The 25,146-nt window shown below is 40.0% G+C and overlaps 1 protein-coding gene across 1 annotated transcript in view; it reads right to left on the bottom strand.

Annotated features, from left to right (window-relative positions):
* INPP4B (inositol polyphosphate-4-phosphatase type II B) overlaps positions 1 to 25,146 on the bottom strand; it is a 160,624-nt gene that overhangs the window by 76,477 nt on the left and 59,001 nt on the right. The window contains exons 6-11 of the mRNA XM_026042591.1: positions 24,050 to 24,100; positions 20,958 to 21,037; positions 14,308 to 14,419; positions 13,880 to 13,990; positions 12,092 to 12,164; positions 6,893 to 7,040 (exon numbers count right to left, since the gene is read on the bottom strand). Of these exons, the coding sequence (XP_025898376.1) occupies positions 6,893 to 7,040; positions 12,092 to 12,164; positions 13,880 to 13,990; positions 14,308 to 14,419; positions 20,958 to 21,037; positions 24,050 to 24,100 (575 nt within the window). The remainder of the gene's footprint in view (positions 1 to 6,892; positions 7,041 to 12,091; positions 12,165 to 13,879; positions 13,991 to 14,307; positions 14,420 to 20,957; positions 21,038 to 24,049; positions 24,101 to 25,146) is intronic.

The raw sequence follows: 25,146 nt of genomic DNA, 5'->3' as shown, positions 1-25,146 counted from the left end.
GTATCGCTGATGGAAAGCGGAGCCCAAGGACTGCAGGACTGGGCACATCTCTAGGACCGCAAAAAAAATGAAGTTGTCTCTAGTACAGCAGTCAGAGAGCTAACAAAGCTACAGGCATTTCTGGTTACAAGCAAGYTTCCAGTGAGTTTGGGCACTCAAGGCCCAAATTAAGATTCTGCCTTTTGATTTATTCACTCATGGGATTTTTTTGTTTGTTTTTCACAGTGCTGGCCTATGGTTATAATAAATGAGTTAGGGTACCAGAGGCACACAGAATTTCCTTTATTATTCATGTTAACAGTCTCTACAGAAACTATATATTAGGCACACTAATGACCACAGCAATAAGGGGGAAAAAAGTCTCCTTCTGAACTATTGTTACATCTTCATGCCCTRTGGGATGAGAGGTCTAAAGCAAAGACATTCAGTGCTGACAAACCCCAAATAATGATTTCTGGAAACAATAYTTTGACTAGTCATATGCAACCTGTTCTAAATGAACTGAAGAAAACAGCCTAAGGCCAAAATCAGGGGCTCACGGAATTGCTGAGCAATCCCTGCCCTCGGTCTTCTGCAGCCCAGGTGCCCCTGTGGAGAATGCAGYGAAGACCACGGTCAGTGACAAAGGGAAAATAAAGCAGAAAGCAGCAGCGAGATACTGCAACGAACAAGATCAGGAGGAGACGGTGTTCCCTTGGAGAAGGGTTTTGGCTCTCCTGCCTCCGAAAAAAGGAGCAATAGGAATAGCAGATTGCTTTGCTAAGGACACAGCACAAATCTTCACAAGTTGACAGATGTAGCTGAAAAGACCAGAGTAATTTTTAATAAGAAATAAGAGGAAATACGATAAAAGCACATAAAACAAAAATGCTATGTGCAGATAAAATAGTAACTTTGACATTCTCAGTTTCAAAATTCAGGGATGGGATTTCTAAGGAAGCAAATATGACTAATTCGAGGCTAAAAAAGGTTTTTTCCCTTCACCACCAAGCATAATGAGCTTGGGAAATGCACTTTCCAAATGCATCAGAAGCAAAGTGCTTAGCAGGATTCAAGACAAGATCAGACATTTGTGCAGATTATATTTTCAAATGTTTTATAATATAAAAGCCAAAAAGTTGTAAATATTTAACAAACAAAAGCTTTGGAGGAAATAAAAAACATAAGCTTTGGGGTATGAGCCAATCACTCACACACAGGAAGCTCAGAGCTGTAACTGCGCTTTATATATTTTAGAAATAAGTAGCCTAGGAATTATTTCTGTCAACAAATTCTGCTTTAAAGGGTACACATTTATTGATAAACATTTGTTTCGAGTCTGGAGAAAATATCAAAATTACCATCATTTTCCTTTACAGACAGAAAGTCCTGGTCCTACAATTTAAAGGCAAGAAGCATCAAAACAATATATAACATTCTCTCCCGAAGTAACAAGCCGAGCCTTTTTACTATGGTCTTTCTGAAACAGACAAGTAATTGCAGATGGGTTTAATCCCTTCTGGGGGAACTAACACAGAAACAAATAAAAGGACATTTGTCTTTCATTCCTAATGATTTTCATGTAGAACCTCTTGAAGAGGGAAACTACTTTTCTCCTCTTACAAAAATCTCAATAAAGGTTTCAGGTTCTGATAAACTCTACTTGCCAGGTAATCAAGAAATAAAAAGTAGGTCATGTCCAACAATTGTATTCCTTATCTATCTGCTAATCCAAGAGGAAAAAACCCCAACCCTCCTCTCATTCATATAAAAGAAAAAAGCATATAAAAAAGAAAAAAGAACATGAAGAATATTTTAAAACCTGTTTTCTCCACATGTTTATGGAGAGCACGCTGAGATTTGCAGAGCCTTAAGAAATTTTTTATATTCTTCCTCAGAACTGGAGTACCTTTTTGCATTTCTACCATGTGCTCTATTACCCCAAAATGCCAACAATGAACTAATTCAAACACACTGCTTCCTTCCTGCCTTAAACCTCTTTCTTCCTCTGATATTTTATTACCTGTTTATCTTAGTAAGGCTCTGATCTTCAGACAGCATAATTTAATGTTAAGTCTGTGATTCTCATTTAACAGATAATCCTCCTGAATTGCATAATATCAAAAAGGCTCAAAATTCAGTAATACTAAGAACGGCTTCTGTGGAAGTTAGATTTTAGTCCTGAAATATTTTTGAGTAGGGAATTGTTTTAGATTTATGGTTTGTGTTTTCCTGTTTCATTAAAAATTACTGGAGTCAGCTTGGGTCATATTAAGGAAATGCTTTTGCTTATATTATATGCTAGAGCTGAACTAATATTTTATTCTCGTGATTTATATTAATGACTCCATTTCTCTCTATGTTTGGATTCATACCCGTGGCAAGATTAACCATATTATTAAACGCATGATTACTCAAGCATCTACAGTTTTGTGGGCTTTCTTTTCATTTCTTTTCCCTCAATTTATTAATCACAATTCAAAATGAGCAAGGATAATCTTTATGAAGCAATTAAATTGTATAAAGATTTCTTTTTTTAAATTGCAACCCTTCAATACCTCAAATTATCATCTCTATAATCTCACTGACATGAGACAACAAAATCATATGCAATTTGGCACCATCAGAACCACAGGTAAGTACAGGTAAAGCTAATTAACTACGTAAAAATTCAAAAGTCTCTAGTGAGGAAGGAATTTGTCRTGTTAATTAAGTAGTTAACAAGGCTACTTCCTGCTTTGGTTTTGTGCTGTTATTCAGTCACCTGAGAGGCTCTTCCAGAGCCACCAGGCAGGTAATTCACCCACGAGGGACATCTCACAGACCTTGGCATGCTGCACACGAGGAGAACTTTGGAAACAGCAGCAGCCAGCCTGACAAGCACTGCTGATCAACAGACAATAGTTTCTTAAAAGCTGAGTGGATTTTACAGAAAATAGCAAAAAAAAAAAGCTAAGACCCATGTCAAATATTAAAAAATATACTCTCAAAGGTTTTAGTTGGGGTTTTAGTACCTAAATCTCTTCCAAGAATTAAGTGATGGGAAATTATCTTTGCTATCCTTGGAAAGTCACCCCAATCCAAGCCAAGAATTTATGTCTTGAAGCACCTACCAAATAAGTTTTCAACTTTCAGCACACAGCAAACAGGTAAACGTGAGTTCAGCACACAAACAGGAGACAAACTCGAGAGCTGGGATGCACAGAAGGAGGCAAGGCAGAGTCTGCACCAGGGGCTTCAGGCACAGCTCTGAGAGGAACAGCTCTGACTGCGTGTGGAAAGCCCCTGTCCTCTACGGACAAAGTAACACACATCTGATTCTCTTCTGTAAGAGAGCTGTACACATACACACACACGGCCAGAAGGCAGATATTCCCTGTTACTTGCTCTACACTAATTAATTCAAAAGAAACCTGTGTTAAGCAATTTACTCTTGATACCAAATTATATGCATACACATACATACAGAATATATACAAATGGAAAACTTTTCATTATTCTTTTCCCATGTGTGGTGTGCATGTATATATATGCACCCGCACACACACATATATATATTTAAACATATAACCTGTTCAGTACCCTCATCCTTCCAGAGGAAAATACCATTCATGTTCCATTACTGCTGTACTTAACTAGATGGAATTTAGAATTCCTTCTCCTAAGAAGCATTTTTCACCGATTATGGATTTAAGAGACCTTAAAAAGCTCTTCTCTTTACCTGAGCTATTTACTCGCTCAGTCTAAGGGCAGTCAGTAGCTAGTTAATATTTTACAGCTCTCAACACTGCTGAACAACAAAGGTAATGCCATCTAGAGCTAACTGTTACTCCACTTTAATGTACTACAACTTTAAACAAACAATAGCAAAATTATGCACAGCAAATTTTGCCTCTATGTCAGAGAGAAAGAGCCCTTAGGCTTTCACAGAGATCACATTTTGCAAAAATTAACAATGAAATAAAGAATACTGAGAATTATATAGTGCTCCTATACTTCCCTTTAATATTTAAAATTACTAGTTTTCATACTCTTCATTTTTGAAGGAATGTTAAATGTGGAGAAATAAACAGGAGAGTCTAAAATTGGCCTAAAAAAGTACGTTCAAACAGCTTAAACCATTCTGATGCATTCCTTCAGCATTCCCCTTTCACTCTACCACTCCCATGGCTTCRGCACAACCCGTTTGCAAGGCAGTTGCTCAAAATATAAATCATTTAAAACATATTATGCCAAGTTCAAGAAAATCAATGCCTATTCCCAGCACATAGCATTTCTGCCGGGGTCTCCATTTCTCTGTGACAGCTGTGTATTAAAACATTACAGAAAAACCCACACCTCTTAAACAGTCTCAATTTATTCCCATTCTGAGTTGCTACAAGAAAGAATTATGAAGAGACACGGGCTCTGCCATCCTGACTGCACTGACCACGGCCTTTGCRTGAGAAAAGGAGACCGGAGTTGGGACTGGACAGCCAGGCCTGACACAGGAGGAGAACTGCACTCTGGAAACAGGCTTCWATGGAAGTTGAGCATTTATTTTTGWTATTTACGGATTGTGACCACAAATGCCATGGGCCTAATTTGGCCATCAGCAGGTGGAACTTCCCTTTAGCCAAAGCTGAGCTTGATCYCAAGGGATCACATAGCATTTTAGCAATACCTTGAGACAGATCCCTACAGCAGCTTCCCCTAAAGCATCCAATTCCCTTGCACAACTCACCCAGGGCAATACAAGTTGCATCTACAACTACAAAGTTAGATTATATGGTCTCACAAAATGTCTGAACAATTTCTTGCAAATAACTTGCCTTTATTTTTATAAACATCAGGTTTGAAAAACTACTTGCCTAGTCTTGCACTGTGGAGAAAAAAGATTCCAGACAAATTCTGACTTCAGATATACCAGAAACAGGGGGAAAGGGGTCCTGTGGAAAACTTTGAGAGAAAAATTGAAATAATTTCTTAGTAAAACAGCAGCAAAGCAGACTACAGCCCTTCCCAGAACATTAGGACAACAGTACAGCTCCAATGAAAATGTTTTCCGTGCAGGTTTGAAGGACCAAGTTATATAGATCTTCATATTAAGGTATAGCTTGAAAGATATTCCATATTGAAAAACACAAAGTTAAATATCCTCTGAGGTTGCATATTTCAGAGGATCAAGATAGAAAACACAAGTATTTGGTTAACGATGAATGCTGTTTCGTCAACAGGTAACCAATCTTTAGAGCTATGAGAAAAATGATTTAATACACCATTTAAAGCACAATATTCAAGTAACTAGTAACTAGTGTTACATATGGATATTTTTTATAGTTAATTGCTTCAGAAGTAACTATACTGAAGCCACAACAGGAAAAGAATTGAACATGATGAGGATGATAAAGAATGGCCTCAGAGATAAAAATAATCATGCTTTTATACTAATAGAGGGGAAAAAACTCAACAGAATCACATTTCAAGAAACAACAGCATCCAAATGGCATTAGATAAGTTTTTCTAAGAGTGTAAAACATAATAGGCCAACATTCTTCAAGTGTCATTTTACTATTTCAGAACTGCAAGGAGTCTGCAAGAGCACACCTCTGCACAGTTGTTTTACAGAATAAGGTGTTGAACACTGAAGACAARACCTACAGGCCCCATTATAGTTTTGGAGATAGTAATGCACAAGAAATAACGGTGGTTAGAGCAATTTCCTAATATTTCAAAGAGCACCTGCCCAGGGGACGAATAAAAATTAAGGAAGTGGATGAACTGTGCAGCCAACAATCTATTTTTATTGCTTACTGAAAACTTACACATTAGTGTTCTAAAACAAGTTAAGGCCATAAAAGCCTAAATGCCATATTAAATGAAAAAAGCATTATACCAGTTCACATATGATTTTTATAACCCATCATCACCACACGTAAGTACATATCAGTCCACTGACTTTATTAAAAAGCAAGATTCTGGTCCCCTAACATGCTGTTCTATTGGCATAAAAAGATCATATAGAAGTGGTAGATGGGATGAATAAAAAAGGGCCCTATTGAGAACCAGCAGCCACAGGCAACTCCTCTGAGGGGCTGCTCAAGAGGGCAAGGGCACAGGATGACTTTGGGATGCAGCATTAGCTCACAGTGCTCCTGAGGAGACCAGATGCCTGCCCATGTGAGGCAAGGCTCATGGCACCCCACGCTTTTAAGGCAGCCCTTCAAGGGCTGCTGCAATTTTTGCCTTTTGTGCCCTAGTTGCACCAGAAGTCACAGGCTTCATTGAAGGGCAGGCTCCCAATTTACTTCCCTCATCAGGAATGTGGAAAGCCAAAAGGTTTAACCCCACTACTGCTTCCTACCCTCCCTTTCCCCAGCTCTGTACTGTGATGTCCTCAGATGTCCTACCTGACTGCAAGGACATGAGCAAAACATTGGAAAACRCATTATTGGGGTATCCTTTTCTTAGATCAACTAATCCGAGTGAACAAAAGCAAAGTGACTTATATTCTTGCTGCACTTTTACAACCTACAACCATGTAATTCCTTACTGCTTGCACAATGTTTACCTGTGCTAGCAGCACTGTGAGGCGCAACATCAAACACAAYACAGTGTAGACCCTTGTCACGTGTTGTTTGTTTATAAAATGTTARCTTTTCACAATATTTATATTATTAATCAAATGTTGATTCTTACATAATTAAAGTAATAACTTGATTTKGAAAAATTCTTTCCTGAGAATTCATGAGGTCGCTGATGTCTCAAATTCTGAGCAATCAATTCTGCTGTTGAATTAYAGCTGTGAATACTCATTAACCAAAATGACCACTGTGAGGGTTTTTGTATTTTATAGTAAAAACTTAACATTTTTAATTCACTACATACAGGATTCCAATTAAGAACAGCATTTACCATTGGTCCTTTTGCTTACCTTCTCATGTCCTCCTTTATGTGCAGACTGATGAGTTCTCTGGGGACATGGAAAGACAGCGCTGACTCTGCCATTTGCTCTCGGATCTGCATCCACTTGTTGTCCGAAGTAGGGAATCTGTATAACTTGCAGATTGGGTTTTTTAACACTGCAGAGAAGAAAAACGACATCATTGCTTAAGTGGTTATACACCTCTGAAAAATGTAAGACATTTTTATCCAAATGCCTCTTTCTCCCATTTCCAAGATTAATTTTAAAAATATTTGAGTTCTATAGAAACACTAAATTCTATTCAGTTCAAATTTTATTTATGAGAACATATTGAGGGCTAAATATTGCTAATGCAGTAGGTAACTCGCGTTTAACCAGCACAGTAGGCATCATGTGAACTCAGCAGCCCAGTGCAGTGAGAATGAAAACTTAAACTTCAGATAAAGTTAGGAAGAAATAAATACACACAACAAACAGTGAACTTGCACACAGTCAACATCACATTTTACCATGTACTAGAATCTCTCACACACTACTGAAAAACGTCAGGAACCAAGTGAAGCTTGTCATGTAGCCCACGTAGCTTAGATCTATCCAACATCCCCACGACCAGGGCACATAGCATAAATAGATTAAAGAAACTGGTACCACTGTCACGGTCAAGAGATTGCTGCTTCAGAGAAACAAATGCAAGAGCCTCGTAAGCGTGTTACATACTCAATTGCCAGATCACTATTTTAGTTTGACCTACAAAAAACAAGAGGCTAAATGTCTTGGAATATTATGCTGAAACACACAATGTTTTTCACCCCAAAGCTCTCACGTGTTGGCTTTTCATGAAATGTTTGTAAGGATGCTCTCTAACGAAGCTGGGGTTCCCATTCTCTCCTTTTCCTCAGAGCCTTCCTGCTCTGCTCTTCCCTGTTTTCCTGGAAGACACCCACGATGGAGCAAGCTTCCAAGGCCAAGCAAGGCAGTCCCCAGCTACCCAAGACCCACCCCCGGCCTTGCCCACCTAACCCAGTGGGTTTGGGGATACGAGACAAGAGCACCGAGTCACAAATAGATGTAATAAAACAGCTGCTAGCAATACATGAAGAAATGAATGCTGTAAATATTGGTGTTTAAGTAATCACTGATGCCTTTTTTAAATTCCCTTATTTTTACTGAGGCCTATTTAATCATTCATTTTTATGAACAACCTGAAGTCTTCCCAGAGTCACCTTGCTTGATTTTGGTAATTTTCGTTGCAAAGAAAACTGACTCGCTTATGAGGTATATCTAACACATGATTATTAACTGTCACATAATAAACAGAAATTGCTGCTATTCGTATTAGCACCTCGAATATCAATGTTCAAGCATCACTRCATGCATTTTACAGCTTGAAAGCCTTCACACCACAGCCTTGACTAGCATTCACTAAAAATCAAAAGGGCATTCAACCAGTTGCACTCAAAAACTCACATTACTCTGAGAACTGAATGGAAGCCAGTGAGCTGCCTGGCATAGCTGGATACTAGAGCTACACGATCTCTTCTTCCTGTTTCCCCTTCCATTACAACCATCAATAAAAATACCACCCAAATGCAAAAGTAGTGCGACATGAGAGCAAGGAATGACTAGGACTCGCTCTGAAAATTTGGATAGACATCTGTGGCTTTTAATATTATTAATACTATTAGCTACTCTTTCGTTTGTGGAAGGTACTACCTCGATCCAGAGATTTCACACTGGGACTATCTTCAATGAGTGATTTTATGAACAAATGTCCAAAAGGCCAGTTCTGTGAGTTCACAAAGGAAATTTAACTTACAAACTAAGAGAGAAGGAGGAAAAAAGGCCTGGTATTATATTTCCAGAAGGAACCCAAGTAATTCCTGTTAGCAACATTACTGAAGTTTAATATTGTTATTGAGAACTTCACAGTATTTCAGATTTTTCTTACACACACAACTACTGAAATCACGATCTCAAAAGTCTCAAATGTATTTTTCTTCCTAATTACAACAAGAACTTGAAGTTGTTTAAAAAAGACAGAGACCCAGGAGGTATGTAAAACCAACCAAGTGGTAAGAATGGCAAGATTTAGCTTTTATAAAAGGCAATTATTAAAAATGAGTGAAAGTTTCAGAAAAGTAACCCTTCCTGTATTTGGACAGTGAAACCATGAGAGGTGTTGAAGAAAAGCAATTCCAGGTCAACTGCTGTCGCTAAAATGCAAAAGATTTATTTTAAAAGTCTTTCTCTATATAGTGAATCCCTGAAGCTAATACTATATATTAAATTACCCACATTTTGGGGCATCCTTGTTTTTAAATTTTAAGACCCTTGTGCTTTTATTCCATGCAATATTCTTCACACTGCTTCTCCTGCAAGCAGGATAAAAAAAGATTGAATACTCTGTTTTCATTTTTATTCCCTATCCAGCCAAGATCAAAGCATACTGCTGTCATATACTAATTTACTAATAGCATTTCTAACTTCCTTTGTCACATGCAAATATTATGCATATCATCTTAGAAAGGATAACTTCAAATTTCTTCATTCTTGCTTAGTTGCAGTTAGTCTTGCCCTCTTTTTCACTGTAGGGGCAATAACTTTTCCTGAAAAGGGGCAAATTTTCCAGTACTATAAAGAACTGCATTTTGAGACACAAATTCAAATCTCTTGAGGTATAAATGGAATAGTGATAAGCCCTTATGAAATATGATACTCATTGCCACACAATAAGTGCCTCACAACTCACTTGAGGGCTGCAAATTCCTTATATTAAAATTCAAATTTTAAAGGAATGCCAATGTGCCTTGATGCCTACAGGCTTTAAGATCCACATGGGGGATTTTTCAGTCTCCTGGTTTTGAAGATCTGATAAACYAGATGAGATAGAGTGAACCAAAAAATCTTTTACTGCAGTATACACACATACTATGCACGTATGTATATACTGCCCTCTAGATTGCTCTGCACCCAACAGGGAAAGTAAGTGCAAACAAGGTATATTAAGGTAAAATGGTAATACCAACTTTTACTGCATTATTTATATTGTCCTTCCTTTCCCTTAAGTTCTTGTTTTTGATGGCTTCTAATTTTGCCACACTGATACATGGCTGGATCAGAATAAGGATATTTGCAAAGTTTCAGTCAAACAGCCCAACCTCTCTGAGAACAAGGCTAGAAATTTGATACTGGAATTAAGAATACAAGTTTGCAATAGAAGTTCCAGGCTTTATAAATTTGATTTCTGTCAATAAACCTTGTAGAGATCCGTATTTGTCATGCCCATGACAATCTAACCACATCCAACAGTGACATAAGGCTTGAAAAAAAAGTCTCAGTATGTAAATATTCGACAKAGATTGGCTTGAATTTACCTTGTAATTCAAAGGCTTCCCCCCCCCGAAAATGCATTACTCCTGCTATTCCCAATTTCTGCCACTGGCTGGACTATGTATGGGCCTCTCCTAGGAAGTGGCTGAACACATTCCTGAAAAGCAGTGTTGAACAAGGGCGCTGGCACCTGTATTAGAGCCAGTCTCCAGGCAACATGGAGATGCTTAATCCAAAGGAAGACCAGTCAAGATATGCTGGGKAAAAGCTTCACTGGGTAAGGAGGCTGGGAGCATAGGAGGAGAGCTAAAAACCTGTGAGGAAAAGGGACTGTGAATTCAGGGCAATCAGGGCAAAGAGTAGGACTGAAAATCTGATGCCTGGAAGTAGAGCCAGGTTTCAGGAGGGAAATGGAAACAAAGCAGGTGAGAGGAAGTCACAAGCACAGGAAGCAGATCCAAGAATAAATACTTATTAGAACAAACTTCCTTGAAGTGTCTGGGACCAAAAAGAATCTTTCCAATATCCTGTGTGCTGTCCTTTTCTCACATACATCTGCAATTCTGCCCACCAGTGGGTTTTTTGTTTTTTCCTTTTTTCCTCTAAAACTTTCCCATGTGTGATTTCTTAAATCACAGCAATGCTGGTCAGACTAGGGTTCTTTATCTTCGGTATTTGTATATGAGAAAAATAAACACAGATCTGTCGAGTACAGTCTACATATATTATTGAATCACAAGATGAATCATTCAAGCACTCTGGACAAAGTAACCTCAACTTTATTATGCTGCCATTCTACTTCAGAAGTTCCAACAGACTAGGTTATCTTAAAACTAAGTTTCAAAACATTTCTCCAACCATATAAGAAACAAAGGCCCAGTGGAAGTAAAAATTCTCTGAATAGAAATGTTGTTAAGACCTACTTCTCTTGATTCCATAAAGAAACAGACTTAAAGAACAGCTGCACTCAGACCAAAGCATTCAACTAGCTCCTTCTCTTGTCTCTAACCACGGCCATAAATAGGTACCTAGAAAAGATAACAACAGGACAAACCTCCAAGACACTCTCTTGCCTCCAGCTATTTTCAGTTCAGGGATTTCCTGAGTGACAGGCAGTTCCTGTGCATTTAGTACTTCTCCATGAATATTTTTTTCCACAAACATATCTAGTCTCCCACTGAATCAATGGAAAAAAATGGTAGCTTTACACAAGAAAGTGTTTCCTGCTTCCCACCCCGTCTCTTTCAGAAGTTACTTCGACTTTAGTAGCTTTTCTCCTGCAGTGTATGCAGCACATGCACGGAATTCCTCACAGCACTGCGGYTTCAGATGACCCATATAACTTATTTGTGACTGCAGAGTAATGGAGATTCATAAACTTAGCCTAATAAAACTTTTATGATGCAGTATACCAGCATGTAATTTTCCTCAGTAAAAAGAAATAGATCTAGTTCAAAACTGTACACTCAAGCCCACACTTTTAGGATTGACCTAGAATTGTGAACGCCTTGCCAACTGTTTCCTACATTCTAAGGCACAGAGCTTTCAGATCAAATTCCCACAGCACCAACTTGGAAAGAGATGAATTCTCTAGTATCGAACGGCAAATAATGCACAATTACACTGAGAGAAGGCCATATAGTAACACAAATTTAGGAGGTTAATTCCATGTCCACTAAAGTCACKGTCCATCTTTGAAGCCATTAAATAGGTAAGATCTAGGAGGGGAAGAACTGAGCTGCACTTCAGAAACCACAATTCAAAAACATTTCTGAAAATAAAGAAAGCATACAAAGCGCAATAAAATATTAAACTTAAAAGGCTCTTTAAGGGCTGCACAATTTTTTGAGTGTTACAGCTGTCCAACAGAACACCTACCTGCATTTAGCAAAGGCAAGTTGTCTTTACCACTCATGCCTTCAGGGGCTGTACATTCACGAACCAATGCACACTACAAAAGAAATGCAAAAAAACTTTCACACGTTCATGTATTAAAAAAAGTTCAAAGCTGCTTATATATGACAGGCCGAAAAACATAACTGATAATTAAACATAGGATTGGAAAGTTATCATTTATATTTTTCTGTTTAGATTTCTGTTGCAATATACTGTAACAATCAGAATTACTGGGGGGAGGAGACAAAGCATGACCATCTATTCCATAACATATGACATGCTCTGTGCTTTCAGAGGGATTTCTTTGAACAAGGCAGGCTTTAGAGACAATGTCAGAAAACAGTCTTTTAGTTTTTAAACAGCATCAAGGTAGAGACCACAAAAATTCTTTAAAATTGATTTGTAGTTTGTGATTAAGATGATTTGTTATACAAATGAATCTGAAGATTTCTGTGATGAGATTAGTGTTTTTTCCATCATRAGCTGTATGAAAATGTTATAGGAAAAATGTCATCTGGTTTACATCAAYGCATTAAGACAGACACTCTTTTAAAAATCCTTCCAGAGGAAACAAAAACTCTAAGAGCAACAACAAAATCCCAAGACTCCCACAACAGACAGTGTCTCTCAGTGATGGGAACCACGTTCCTGGGGCTCCCGCAATTTCTTGACATTCAGCTGCAGAGTGTGAAGCAACAAGAGATGTGACATTCTCTCTAGCAAACATCTCAGATTAAGTTTAACCATCAGCTTACTCCTCTGAGTAATTGCCTGTGCGTGGTTTGTTTAAAGATGTAGCAAACCTAATTCAGAACTTACTTCTTTGGAGTAATTCAATAGCACCACATTCTCACAATTGCTTCTTGGGACTGTAGCCAGAAATTACATCCTTGCTACCAATGTACAAATTAAGACTCTTAAAAGACCACGATGCAAGTTATTCATAAAAACTGAGAACTCCTATAAAGACCACAGAAGATACAGCTATCACACAGATGCCGTATTTGTTGTTTTTAACTCCTTTTTGACAATTATTAGTATCCCCAAGATGTCATTAACAACATGACTCAACTGCGCTGGAGACAGTTCATCAATTACACCTTAGATAACTGTGCAAGAGATGCAACTGTCGCATCTTAAACCACAGTTGGTCTCACTCACATAGTAAGTGGAAGAAAAGTAGAATATAAAACAAGTCTAGATTAACAGTTCACATTCTACATCCTGTGGTATTTTTACAGTATAAAACGAGGAGGAATTCAGCCTTCATGAAATGCTTTGGAAATGGCCCATTTCTGTCTGTAAGAACATGGCAAGAGATGGAAACATCAGGAGGAGACAAYTCCTGATCTACAGGTAGATCGATCTCCATTACATCAGGGATCCAGATCAAGAGCTTTTTGATTAACTGTAAACCATTAGCCCTCGATTACTGATTTGAGGCTGTCACTTGTAATCCCTGTCCCAGTCCATCTGTTCCACCCATCCTTCAATCTCCCTCATCCCTCCCAAATCGCTTCTGCCCCATGCCACTGCCCACTCCAGTCTCTACCGCTTCTGCCTGCAGTGGCTTCCCAAGCATCTTGCTCCTTCCAACCCCTTCCTTGCCCCTCACCCCACACCAGAAGCACCCAGCTCCACATCTCTGCACAACTCCGCAGCTCAGAGCTGCCCTACTCTCACACTCTGCTGCCACCCCCAGTTATTCCCCCTGCCGCTGTGTGTCCCCATGAAATGCTGCTGAACCTGCCCTTTTGCAAGGGGATTCACCTCTTCTTTGGCTCGCCTGTCTGTCTCTCTGTCCAGGTTTTCAGTATTGTGGGCACAGGTTGCACTTAAAAATCCACGTGGACGGGRCTTCAAGGGCAGAAAACAGAAGAACTGTCCAAGGGAAAAAAGAAATCAGATTTATGGTGTCTCTGTGGACAGTATGTTGATCAGGAGTGATTAAGGAGGATCAGTTGAAGTTAAAATGAGCTCTTTTGTTCTAAGAAAGAGAAGGGAGTAGGAACTGAGAATAGAGTATTGCTTTGTACATTTTCATGCAAGTGTATTTTTAGAGAGAAGAGTGCACATGGTGTTTTATTCCAGAAATGTTTGAATAATAAGCACTTAAACCCCAGAGTGGTATTAGTAACACATCCGACACAGACGATCATTATAATTTGCTTTGTGCAACGAACTGACTGAAGTCCTACCTTTTGATCCTGTGCATCTGTTGTGACATGGTCTGCTTCCCCATCYTCTATCTCCCCCATCTTCACAAGATTGACTTCAATGGTACCAACTGTCTTTCCACCATCAGAAGTCCTGAGGGGGAGTATAGGGAGAGGGGGTAGAAAAGAGACCAGGGAAAAAATTTCACTCATCATCAGTATCTCATTGCTTCAATAAAAACATTCTCAGTAAATATTCATTCCTCTATTCATTCCATACAGCTGCAGTCAGGTGCATTAAGCTCATTACTTACCACCATAAARCAAATGCTAACAGTATAGAACATAGTATTTTCTCCAAATTGCTTATGACAGGGAAAGTGTTCATCATAAACCTGAGGATGGACAGGTGCTATATGCAGCGAAAGGCTCCATGATTACAGCCAAGGTTTCCTCCCAAACGTTCCCCTGCGTGTGGGGAGCCCAAGCTGCCAGGCTGGGGCCAAGCGCCCCCGTTGCGCCCGGCAGCCTCGCCGCGCTCAACGTCCGGATGCGGCCGCGCTCCGCGCATTCACAGAYGGCTGCTACGCCAGCACCTCTGCCCAACAGCCAGCACCTGTCCCACTTCTGGTATCTGGGAGAGGAGAGGGAATCCAAGTGACTTGCTTCAACTTCTCTACCAACAGCCTGCTTCAACTGGGCAAAAACCAAATTCTTCYGACTTCCATCTCCCAGCAAAGGCTACCACCCTTCGGCACACTGCCCTTTTGCAGAAACAAGGTTTTAAAGTCCCCAGAAGATACTGAAGGCTTCTTCAGCTTTCACTGGTAACAGAACACTATTCAAAACACGGAGGTTAGAAGTATGGTGCATCTCCTGGTTTAGAAAAAGTTGATAAGACCACTTGATAGTTACAAGTATAAAAGGAGTCACAGACCTGAAGTCAGCAAAAGKATGTGAATTAAGCTTAACAGAACTACAAAAGCACAAAAGAAAGGGAAAATAAAACAGAACTTTGGGGGAAATTAGATAAAACTTCAGACGCAAGAAGGAAAATGTGACGTTAACCAATAAAATCCTCCCTTCCCTAGCAGCTACATTTTCCTAAGGCCAGAGAGACCTGCAAGCCTAAGGACAACCCACACAAAACAGACCTGATTAAACTTTCAAATTACATCATGGCAAATTAGAAGTCTAAACGAAGGYTGAGAAAAATCAAACTCAATTTGCAAATGAACTGATAAAACCTAGTGAAGAACGTTGCTTGAGTAACAAAATAAAAATGGAAATGCTGGTTCATGCTTGCAGGGCCCTCTTCTCCCTCCCTTTTGGGGCCTCCATCAAGCTGAACACCAGGGCTGTTGCACTGGGTTACCCACCCTCTTCCATTTCTCTTTCATCTTCCCACACGRAAATGCTAAAGCACAGTAAAAAAAGCAAAAACAAAGCTCCTTTTTGAATGGTACAAGGCCACAAATCAACAAAGAACRCTATAAATGCCCAGGGAGACACCATCATTAGCTGTTACAGACACTGTGAATTTAAAGTACCACTGGTGCGCAATGAGTCTTCCAACAGCAAACACTCCACACGTTAATAACTTTCAAACACTGTGAGGAGATTCAAATTTTGCCTGAAAGAAAATTAAGGCCAGGAAAGACAGAAACACTGCAATGGAAGGAATAAATGCATCTATACAGGATGGGAATTTGTATGTTTTTCCTTCACACTAACACAAATGACTCACAGACTCAAAGGCATCTCATGCTGTTTGCCTGCACAGATAGCAGGACCACCTCACATAGGTGAGCCTTTCACACAGAAGATGAGGAAAGCAGCTCACTGGCTTTAGGATATTTCATAACGTGGAAGGTCACCACTAGTTTGCTTGCTGCACTTCAGTAGAGCTGAAAAGTGCATTCTGTGCAGGCAAGCTGCAGCCAAGACTGTCCCTGCCCCAAATTACTCATAGGCAGGAGACAAGCTGCTCTATGCAGACCACGGGTGCTCAGTCTTGCACAAACAAGGATGACACCTTGAAAAACCTGCAAGGGAAATTTTCTGACACAGGCAGGAAGGAAGAGAACACAACAGTAAGAATAAACAAGAAAAGAATGCGTCAGTGTGAAGAAGCCTACACACAGCTCGGAAGCCCTAGTCAGCTTTTGGAGTGGGAAAAACGCTGAGCTTTCTTTTYTTTCCCCCCCTTTTCTCTAAAAAGTATTTGACTGCAGCATTTGTGCCTCTTCACCTACCAGCAGTTTTACTGCACACCTGCCAAAGGAAAGAGTCAGCAATTAAATTTTAACCGTGGTCAAGAGAGGTCAAAGCAGAGGGACAAGGAGCACAGGTTCCTCCCCAGCTGGCCCTGGATGACCCGTGCTGGGACACGAGCAGCAGGAAGGAGATGTGGCACCGGGACAGCGATGCCCCCAAGAGCTTTAGCCCCCATGGCCCCGAGGCGGCACCGGCTCCGCTCGCTTCACCTGCCTCCCCACATGGYCCTGGGGCCACCCCGGTCCCGCTCCTGCGGTGACTCTCCTGATGGAAAGGGTGCACACCTGGGGTTTAAACCAACACTTGTGTCCATGGCAGCAGCAGCAGCACGTCATGCGACTCCGAGCCAAACCCAGAGACAGCTTTAATATTACGCATGCAGGTTTGCTTACCACCCAAGGCTAGGCCTCGAAGGCCAGCAGGTTAGTGACATCCCTCACACCCTCCCCAGCTGCAGGAATACACATCTGCCTGGGAAAAGGAGGAGCAGGAGCTTCCTTGGACAGTGAACAAAGACACAGGTGAGCAGATTGAGAAGCACAGCCTATTGCCTTTGCCAYGCTTCTCACCAGGTCCACTGCTGCACACTGGTGAACACCTACATTCAGGCCTGTTGCCACGGCCATACCTTTCATCCAAAAAGAGCTCAAGAACACAGAAAGCCCATAGCTATGTTAGGTACAGAAGAAAGCGAATGACTGCCCAAAAAGCAAAATGKCTTTTCTGCAGTTTCAGGCTAGCAAGTAGTCCCTTTCTCCCGCACATAATACACAAGTGCAATTAGCACACACTAGCACATATTTATCATCATTGAATCATTTCATCCACAAATTCAATATTCTGAAAAACCTCAGCGCATTTTATTCTAACTAAATTACTATACTTGTACARCAATGTCGTCTTTGGTTTATTCTGTGAAATTACAGCACAGCCTCTCTCTAATGGCACTGCCTCCAAACAAATCCACCCGTAAATAACAGTTAGTTAGATTCCAAGGTAAACAGAGCTTTACAGTATTCAACTCATTCACATTCTCATGGCTTCAATATCATGTTTTGCAYGGTGTCAAGACAAGCTTCTCCACAGCTCTCCTGCAGATCTTCCTGCCTGATAAAGCCAAGCTGTTCAAGCGCTTCCTGGGCGCAATGACACAGCATCAAGTGGCAAAGGAACAAGTTCAGGATGCAAAACAGATAAAGCGAGTCACATGCCGACTCCAATGAATTTTAATATTCAATATTTTCTTGCAATTGTTTGTTAAGGAAACGGGCAGAAGAGAGGCTTCAGGCAGAAGAGAGTTCCAAACTGACGCAGCCTACTAAACTCTCGCACAATCTACTCGGGAGTATCCAAGACAGACAGATCTTCATTTTACAGGCACCACAAGAGAGCATTATCATCTTCTGCCTTTGCTGCTTCTTGCTTGCAGCTTACTGGAAATGACACCAAAACCACCTGAGCTAAAAGGAGCTTCCTGGAAACACAGCAAACGACCATCACCAGGGAACGGCTAATGGAAGTACTAACTGCACAAAAGGCCATAGATCCCAACCAAACAAAAATTATTAGGCTGTGGAAATATATTCAAAAAACCCTCTATACTGAGCTTTGAATTTAAGTCAACTAGCAAAGATTTGTCTTAATTACCAAAGTGGCAATCAGTGTTGCTGTCATTCACAAAGGAAAGGAGATGCATGATTCACATCTTTTTATTGGATACACYGTAACACATAGTCAATATTAAGTAACATTCTGCTGTTGAATATGGCTTTTGTTTTATTCAACAGCACATCTTATCCCATTCACCATTAGAGCSCTATGAGAAAGCTGGAAACAAGGGGCACTGCATCACCATTGCAGAAGGAAAGCCCCAGTCTGCAGGAGGTGTTTCTCTTCTCGTAGCTCGTGCACTGGAAATTGCAAAGCCAGGTCTCTAGATCTCTAGGACTGAGCTGCTCTGCCAACATCAGTTCCCTGCACCGCCCTCACCAAAATGGTTCTGCAAACTGTCCCGCTCTGGCTCCCATGATTAGATTCAGACACTTGCATCTATGGCAAACATTCAGCTGGTCATGAGTTCAAGGTACCTTTAGAAAAAGAGGATCACAACACAGGAACGCAGCGAAATCCTCTGGAACAGCTGGTCTTACCTTGGGCACCGACCCACTGCTCGGGTCCACTATGGGGGGAGAGGGCAGGAGCAGAGCACTCTCCTGCAGCAGGATGGAATTGGGGGGGTCTACACCAGCCTTCCAGAACAATCCCCCACAGAATAACTCAGAACACAAGAACATCTCTTTAAATCTCTTTAGGGTAATTTGCAACTACTGCCGTTTGTCTCAAAGACATCAAAACACAGTAAACACATAGAGTGAAAAATGAACAAGATGCTCTAATTAGACCTATATTTGCAGACCACACCACAGAGTTAATCCTCCAATCTCTGTTTCAGATCTAACAGCTTAAAATCACAGGCACATACTGAACAACATCCGTGCAAAGTATTATCATCAAGAATTAGATAGAATAGTCTGCTCTGGCAATGCCCTTGCTATATCCTCCTAAAAAGTACTATTAAAATAGGCAACTGGAGGAAAACAAGTTAAGAGGATCCATCTGTTTTGATTAAACTGYCTCTGAAGGGTGAATAATTTCTTCTGCATTTGATGAACAGACAAAATCAGAAAACAAATCCTCCTTTTAAAAGGTCAGGATTTTTTTTTTTTTTCCACAAACAAGAGGACAGACCAAGCCACTGAAGATTATCATTTAATGTGGTCACAAATTARTTTGGATTGGTTTAATACCTGCCCTCTAGTATTAGCTACACAAACAGAACACATAGTACAAAAAGATTAACGAAAAGTAAATCTGTAAAAGCTCAGGTTTCAACACAGACTAACCTGACAAGCTGTCACTCAYTGCTTACCAGTTTTGGTTTATAAATTAGATGAGTAAGATAAAGTCTTGAGTCATTTCTAAACTTCCCAAATCCTGCCATTCTGTCATATTATTATGACATGTGTCAGAGATCCTTTCAGATCAATGTTTCAATGCGCTAGTCACAGAGGCAGGCCAAGTTCCTGCCACAAAGAACTTGAGAGGATTTGAAATTCTCTAAGAAGAGAATTTCTCTTACCACCACTGAGCTGCTACTTGGTTATCTAACCAAACATTCCCATAGAGAATTGTCAGTTTCCATTTTTCCCATTCCTGCTTTCTTAGAAAACAAAATTATTTACTAGTTATTTTATGTGGTTGGATTAAATAAAAATAAAAATCAAGGCATTTTGTTGCACTGTAAACCACACACATCAGGCCATTCCAGTTCCTGCTACAGTAAAGCCAAAATACTTCTAAAACTCTCTAAAGGATGCAGAAACACCATGACTTTGGGGAGGTGCTCTGTGAGGTTTGTATGTGCCCCGCAGTAATCCTAAACAAACACCCATTGTGCTCGCACAAATCCGCTCTAGGAAATACATGTACCACAGCCCATCRCCTTAATTCTGAAAGTCTAAGCCTAAGAGGTTTCTCTTTACCATCAGAAGATTTTGATTCTTATCTTGATTCATCTTAAGCCACGCAAGTCAGCATCAGAAGTGGAAACTGATCTCTGCCTCATCGTGCTGCTTGAACAAACACCTACTCAGCTCTCCCCTGGGTCTGAAATGCTGGGCCTGACCCTCCTGCTGCTCTGTACTTGTGTCATTGTGCAGAACTGCAGAACTGTACTGCAGAACTGAAACGCCACACGTTTCAGCTTGTTTGCACCTAACTGAGGTTGGCTAGGAGATTTAAGAGACTTCACATGAGAGAAGCCTTCACTCATCCTGCCCACCGTCTTTAATAGTGCCTAGAAGCCAAACTAGCCAACTAGACAGTATTAGCATTTAAATTCTTTCAACTACACATTTCAAGAAATGGAAATGTTCTTTTTAAAGGAAACTTCAGAAAATCTTCTCTACTTCAAGTTACATGCAATTCTTCCATGTGGTATCATATGAAAGAACTAGTAACTTTTCCTAATACGATACAAGGCAAGCTCACACTTAAATAGCTGGTACTTCACTTCATCTTTTTGCATCAGAGAAGCWAAAACACTTGAGGGGCATCAATACATTTCAAGCAATTTACAGATTCACAGAATATTTAAGGTTGGAAGGGACCTCTASAGATCATCTAGTCCAACCTTCCTGCTCAAGCAGGCACACCTASAGCATGTGGCACAGGGTGGCATCCAGGCGGGTTTTGAAGACCTCCAGAGAAGGAGACTCCACAACCTCCCTGGGCAGCCTGTTCCACTGCTCTGTCACCCTMACAGTAAATTTGGAGCTTCAGACACAGTGAAACAGCAACCACCAAGTGTCCTAAGTTACTAATTTGAAACAGTTTACCTACATGAAAAGACTTACCTCAAGGTAAGGGTCAACTGTTGCTCCTTTGACTTTACCAAGTCCCCTACTCTAAAAGTTGCACATCCCAGGAAGCTTCTCTATGAAACAAAGYGGAAAGAAAAGTGTTAGCTTTTGACAWTWWTTTTTTTTTTTTTTCAGTCTCAYGTGCAGGAGCTTTCTTAGGTAGCTAGTAAAATATTACATCGCAATATTCTACTTTGACACATTACYCTACAGAAAGTTTTTGTGGCTGTGACATGACTATTAATAATTTGTTAAACTTAGATTTTATGAACAGGAATMTTTCTCATTAAGAACAAACAGCCTGACAAACAGGCTGCAAAAGGTGCAGCTGCAGGAAATTTTCATTTAGCATAAGCATTTGCATCTTGGGTCATCTTCTTTACTAATGATTTCTGTATTACAGGAAAAGTTAAACTCTCAGTGCTTTAACAATGCTACTTATGCTATRTTTATTCCTCAAGCCCTTGGGCACTACTAGTTTTGTATTCCTAATATGAATATACTTGAAGAAGCTTTTTTTCAATGTTGAGTTCAGTATAAGTTAATAAAACATTATATTCTTCTAGATTACAGCACTGCTTAAAAGCACGGTTCCTTTTTCTCTGCTGTAAGGTGAAACCCACTCACAGCAATACAAATATTGAGAAATATGCAAATCCAACTAAAATTGCTAAGGCTAAGTTAACCTACAACAATATATCTTTTCTTTATAGCAAAAGCAGCTTTGTGCATCATCAAGAAAAGACTGCAAAGAGGAAAAAACACGTTCATCTTTTGCTTTAGATCACTTTCAACACAAGTCTCCATACTCCTACTGCATATCGCTGAAATCTCACTTGTTAACAATATTCTTAGCCTGGAAACGGTGGCAAAGAAGAAAGTCTGCAGTCATCACCAACACATATTTCAATGTATGGCTTTCTGTGAGTCAATTATAAGCTGAAAAGATATATTTTAAGAAACACAAAAATGAGTGTCTATTATACTAATTTCCCTGTGCTGTAGGAATGCTAATCAAAACCAAGCTCAATGATAAATTCTGTATGTTGCTGGATGCCTTGAGATAAAGAGCATAGAGTTTTTCCACTCTGAATCTCCGTAGAGGCCACAGGGGAAAGGGGAACAGGGAAGAGCTGTGATAGCTTTTTAACCTAACAAACAAATGGTTCAAAACACAATCCAGGTTAGAGACTACTGTTAGTCAGAGGCCATGGTTAGCTTTTGCTGCAGTAATGACATACAGGCCATTACCAGAACACCCAGCAGGTCTCAGGTTGTTGTACAGTCTTGCTAGAGGCAACAGGTAGATAGTCCATCCTCCTCTACACCAGCCAGCAGTTCTACCACCAGCCAGAGAAGCAGTTCCTCACACTACGACTGCAAGCAACAATAGCACCATCCTTTCACAGAGCAGCTTTGGTCACTGTACCCACTACTCACCTCTGAGCATTAGATCTAGTTCTCCAGTGTCACAAAATTAAAGTTATATAGTTTCATGGGTTTAAAGAAAAAAAGATTGTCTACTTCATATTCTTTAGCTTATTTGGAATAAAGTTAGTCTGCCTAACAATAGAAGAACTAGAAATTATCTGCCAAATTGTACAAAATGGTGCATAACCTCAAAACCAAAATGAAAGAGTTAAACTACGTTAGAGGGATGTAAATTGAAATAATGCTGGAGATTAGTTTTTCTGAACACATTCAGACACAAGTACTCTACCCTGGGGCTGGAACTGGCAGCCGGCAAACCAATTTAACTTGGCACATGAGACCTGGAGGTCTGAAAATTAGATTTCAACAGAACTGCTGCCATAGAGTGCTCATTACAGAGCAGCTTTTCTCTAATTTTGATAGTGGAGTACTTACTRTTATAAATCTGAAGGTATGATAGTCCTGAWTTTTTTTTTTTTTTKGGGGGGGGATGAATAATCTTACTTAGCCAAAGAAAAAGATTATTCAATAGCTAGATAAAAAGTCTGAAATACATCAATTTTGCTAAGATTTAACTTACTGCCAAGCTATAGATTTTTCAAACACTATTGCTGAAGTGCTAGAAATTATGCCAGGGAAGTCCTAGCAGTGCTGGAAAGTCAACTCTTTAGAGGAAAAAAATTAAGTTCAATTATTTTTAATGTTTGCAGTCATTGGGTCTGCTGTCCACCCAGGACAGCTGGTTTTTCATTCAGCCACGATCAGGCCACTGCKCCTTTAGACTGATTAAAACAATTCCAGGGATAACTGATCAAATTGCTATCTGGGACTATCACCAGCTTACCTAAGCTTGGTTATATAGCACTGTGTAACRTGCAATAATAAAAATAAATTTAAAAAGAGCACCATTCAGTGCTCATTCTCCCTTCCAAGTTTTGAGCTCTTTTCCTTCCCCCCTTGCTCCTTCAAAAAGAACCTCTATCTGCAAACTCCAAAAACACCAGCTCCAGTTCAGAAGTCTAAAGTATTTTCCCTACCTATTCACCTCTGACTCCACAGCCCATCAAGCTGTTGAAACTTAAGAGACTTCAAAATTCAGCAGACCAAGTGAAGCCTGGAAGCTTCAACACAGTCCCTAGCAGGACCAACCTTCCTCACCTCTACAAGACATCCATGTCATCTGAGAGAGGCTACCCTTCCCAGAAGCAATTCCCCTATTCCTATACATCCCAACTCTAATACTTACATAGGAAAAAAATGGGTCCTTCATATATCACCAGTATAACTTCATGAGAACCTGGCCAGAACTGCACATGAACCCCTGCGAGCGGAAGGCCACGCTCACTGTGTCAGYGAGACCCCAATCCCCGCTCCGTGCATGACAGTGGCAGCAAGTCTCCCTGGCTGTGCTTGCCTCGGGATAGTTTTAGTTGAAAAGAAAGGATTTTCAAGAAATAAGTTCATGGGATGTTATCCATCACTGAAACTACTGCTCCTGCCATGATTCTTAATTCATTTAAACCAGCTTCAGCTATTAACAAACAAGCCTGTCAGCTCCCAACTGTTCAGCAGTTGGGYAAATTGCCATTTCTTTGWTGGGTATCTGCCTCTGCTGAGGAGGTGAAAAAAATCCATTAATGAAATAAATGGCTTACCCCAACATCTGCTCTCTGCTCCTTGTGATCGGGCAGGACACTGGTGCGGACCTGAGAGAAGTAAAAAGGCAAGGAAACATTACTCTGTACCTCTTGATTTCAATAGAAGTACTTTTTCCCCCTGATACTTTGCACAATGCACAACTGCTTTTAAAATGGTAACACATAACTTAATGAAAATCTGTTAATAATTTAAATTCAACATCTTCTGGCTGCTGTGGAGAAGAAATAGAGTTTTTCACTATTACTTCATTTCATCCTGAACTTTTCCAATTCCCCCTGAGGAGCAAGGCTGAGCGCAGGTATTTAGTTTTTAAAAACCGCATTTCTAGGCTCTACCATGCTTACCAGACTTTCTGCTCTGGTGTTGTTCTCTGGAATCAACATTGTCAATAAAGTAATTATCTTAGCAAATAGACATCTTAAGGGAATTATGCTTAAAATTACCTATATGCATCTCTTCTGTCAAATTGTGTTCAAAAGACATCTTTAGTTAAGCTGGATTTAGTTACATACATATATGCTTTATTCATGATCACTATAGAAATACACAACTAAATGCTTGGCCATTCAGCTTACTCCCATGTAAATTTTTAGCATAAAACCAAACATTTAAAAGTAAGGATACCTCCACCTGAAAGACCAACAGCTGTTAGAGGGAGTCCTCCAACAAACTATACAGAGATCACCCAGAACCCCCGGCATTTCTGCTCAGGCAGTTCTCCCCTCTGCCTTTTCCATAGTAAGAACAATTCACCCCCCCAAAAAGCCTGAAGACAGTAAAGAAATGCCATAATTAATTTAATGAGAGTTTGTATACTTCAGCAATCTGTGGGAAACCTTTAGATGCTATTTTACTTCACATTTTTTCCCCCACTACTGTACTAATAGCAATTCCAAATGCATTTGGCTTTTTCCAGAATACGAGCACCGAATTCTCAAAAGAAAACACATAATTTAAAAATTCTATGTATTATTACAACTGAGCTATTGCTGTAAATAGTTTAATTCACAGCTGGAAAGGCCTTGCTCATGTTTCCTTTTTGGTGATACTTGTTTTACCTTTCTGGGGAACCGGGAAATGAAGGGGGAATAAC

This window comes from Nothoprocta perdicaria, unplaced genomic scaffold, assembly GCF_003342845.1.
Source record: "Nothoprocta perdicaria isolate Ctin4 unplaced genomic scaffold, notPer1 scaffold_31, whole genome shotgun sequence".
In the NCBI taxonomy this organism is placed as follows: Eukaryota; Metazoa; Chordata; class Aves; order Tinamiformes; family Tinamidae; genus Nothoprocta; species Nothoprocta perdicaria.
The sequence above is the reverse complement of the archived record's forward strand: the minus strand, read 5'-3'. Positions and strand labels throughout refer to the sequence as shown.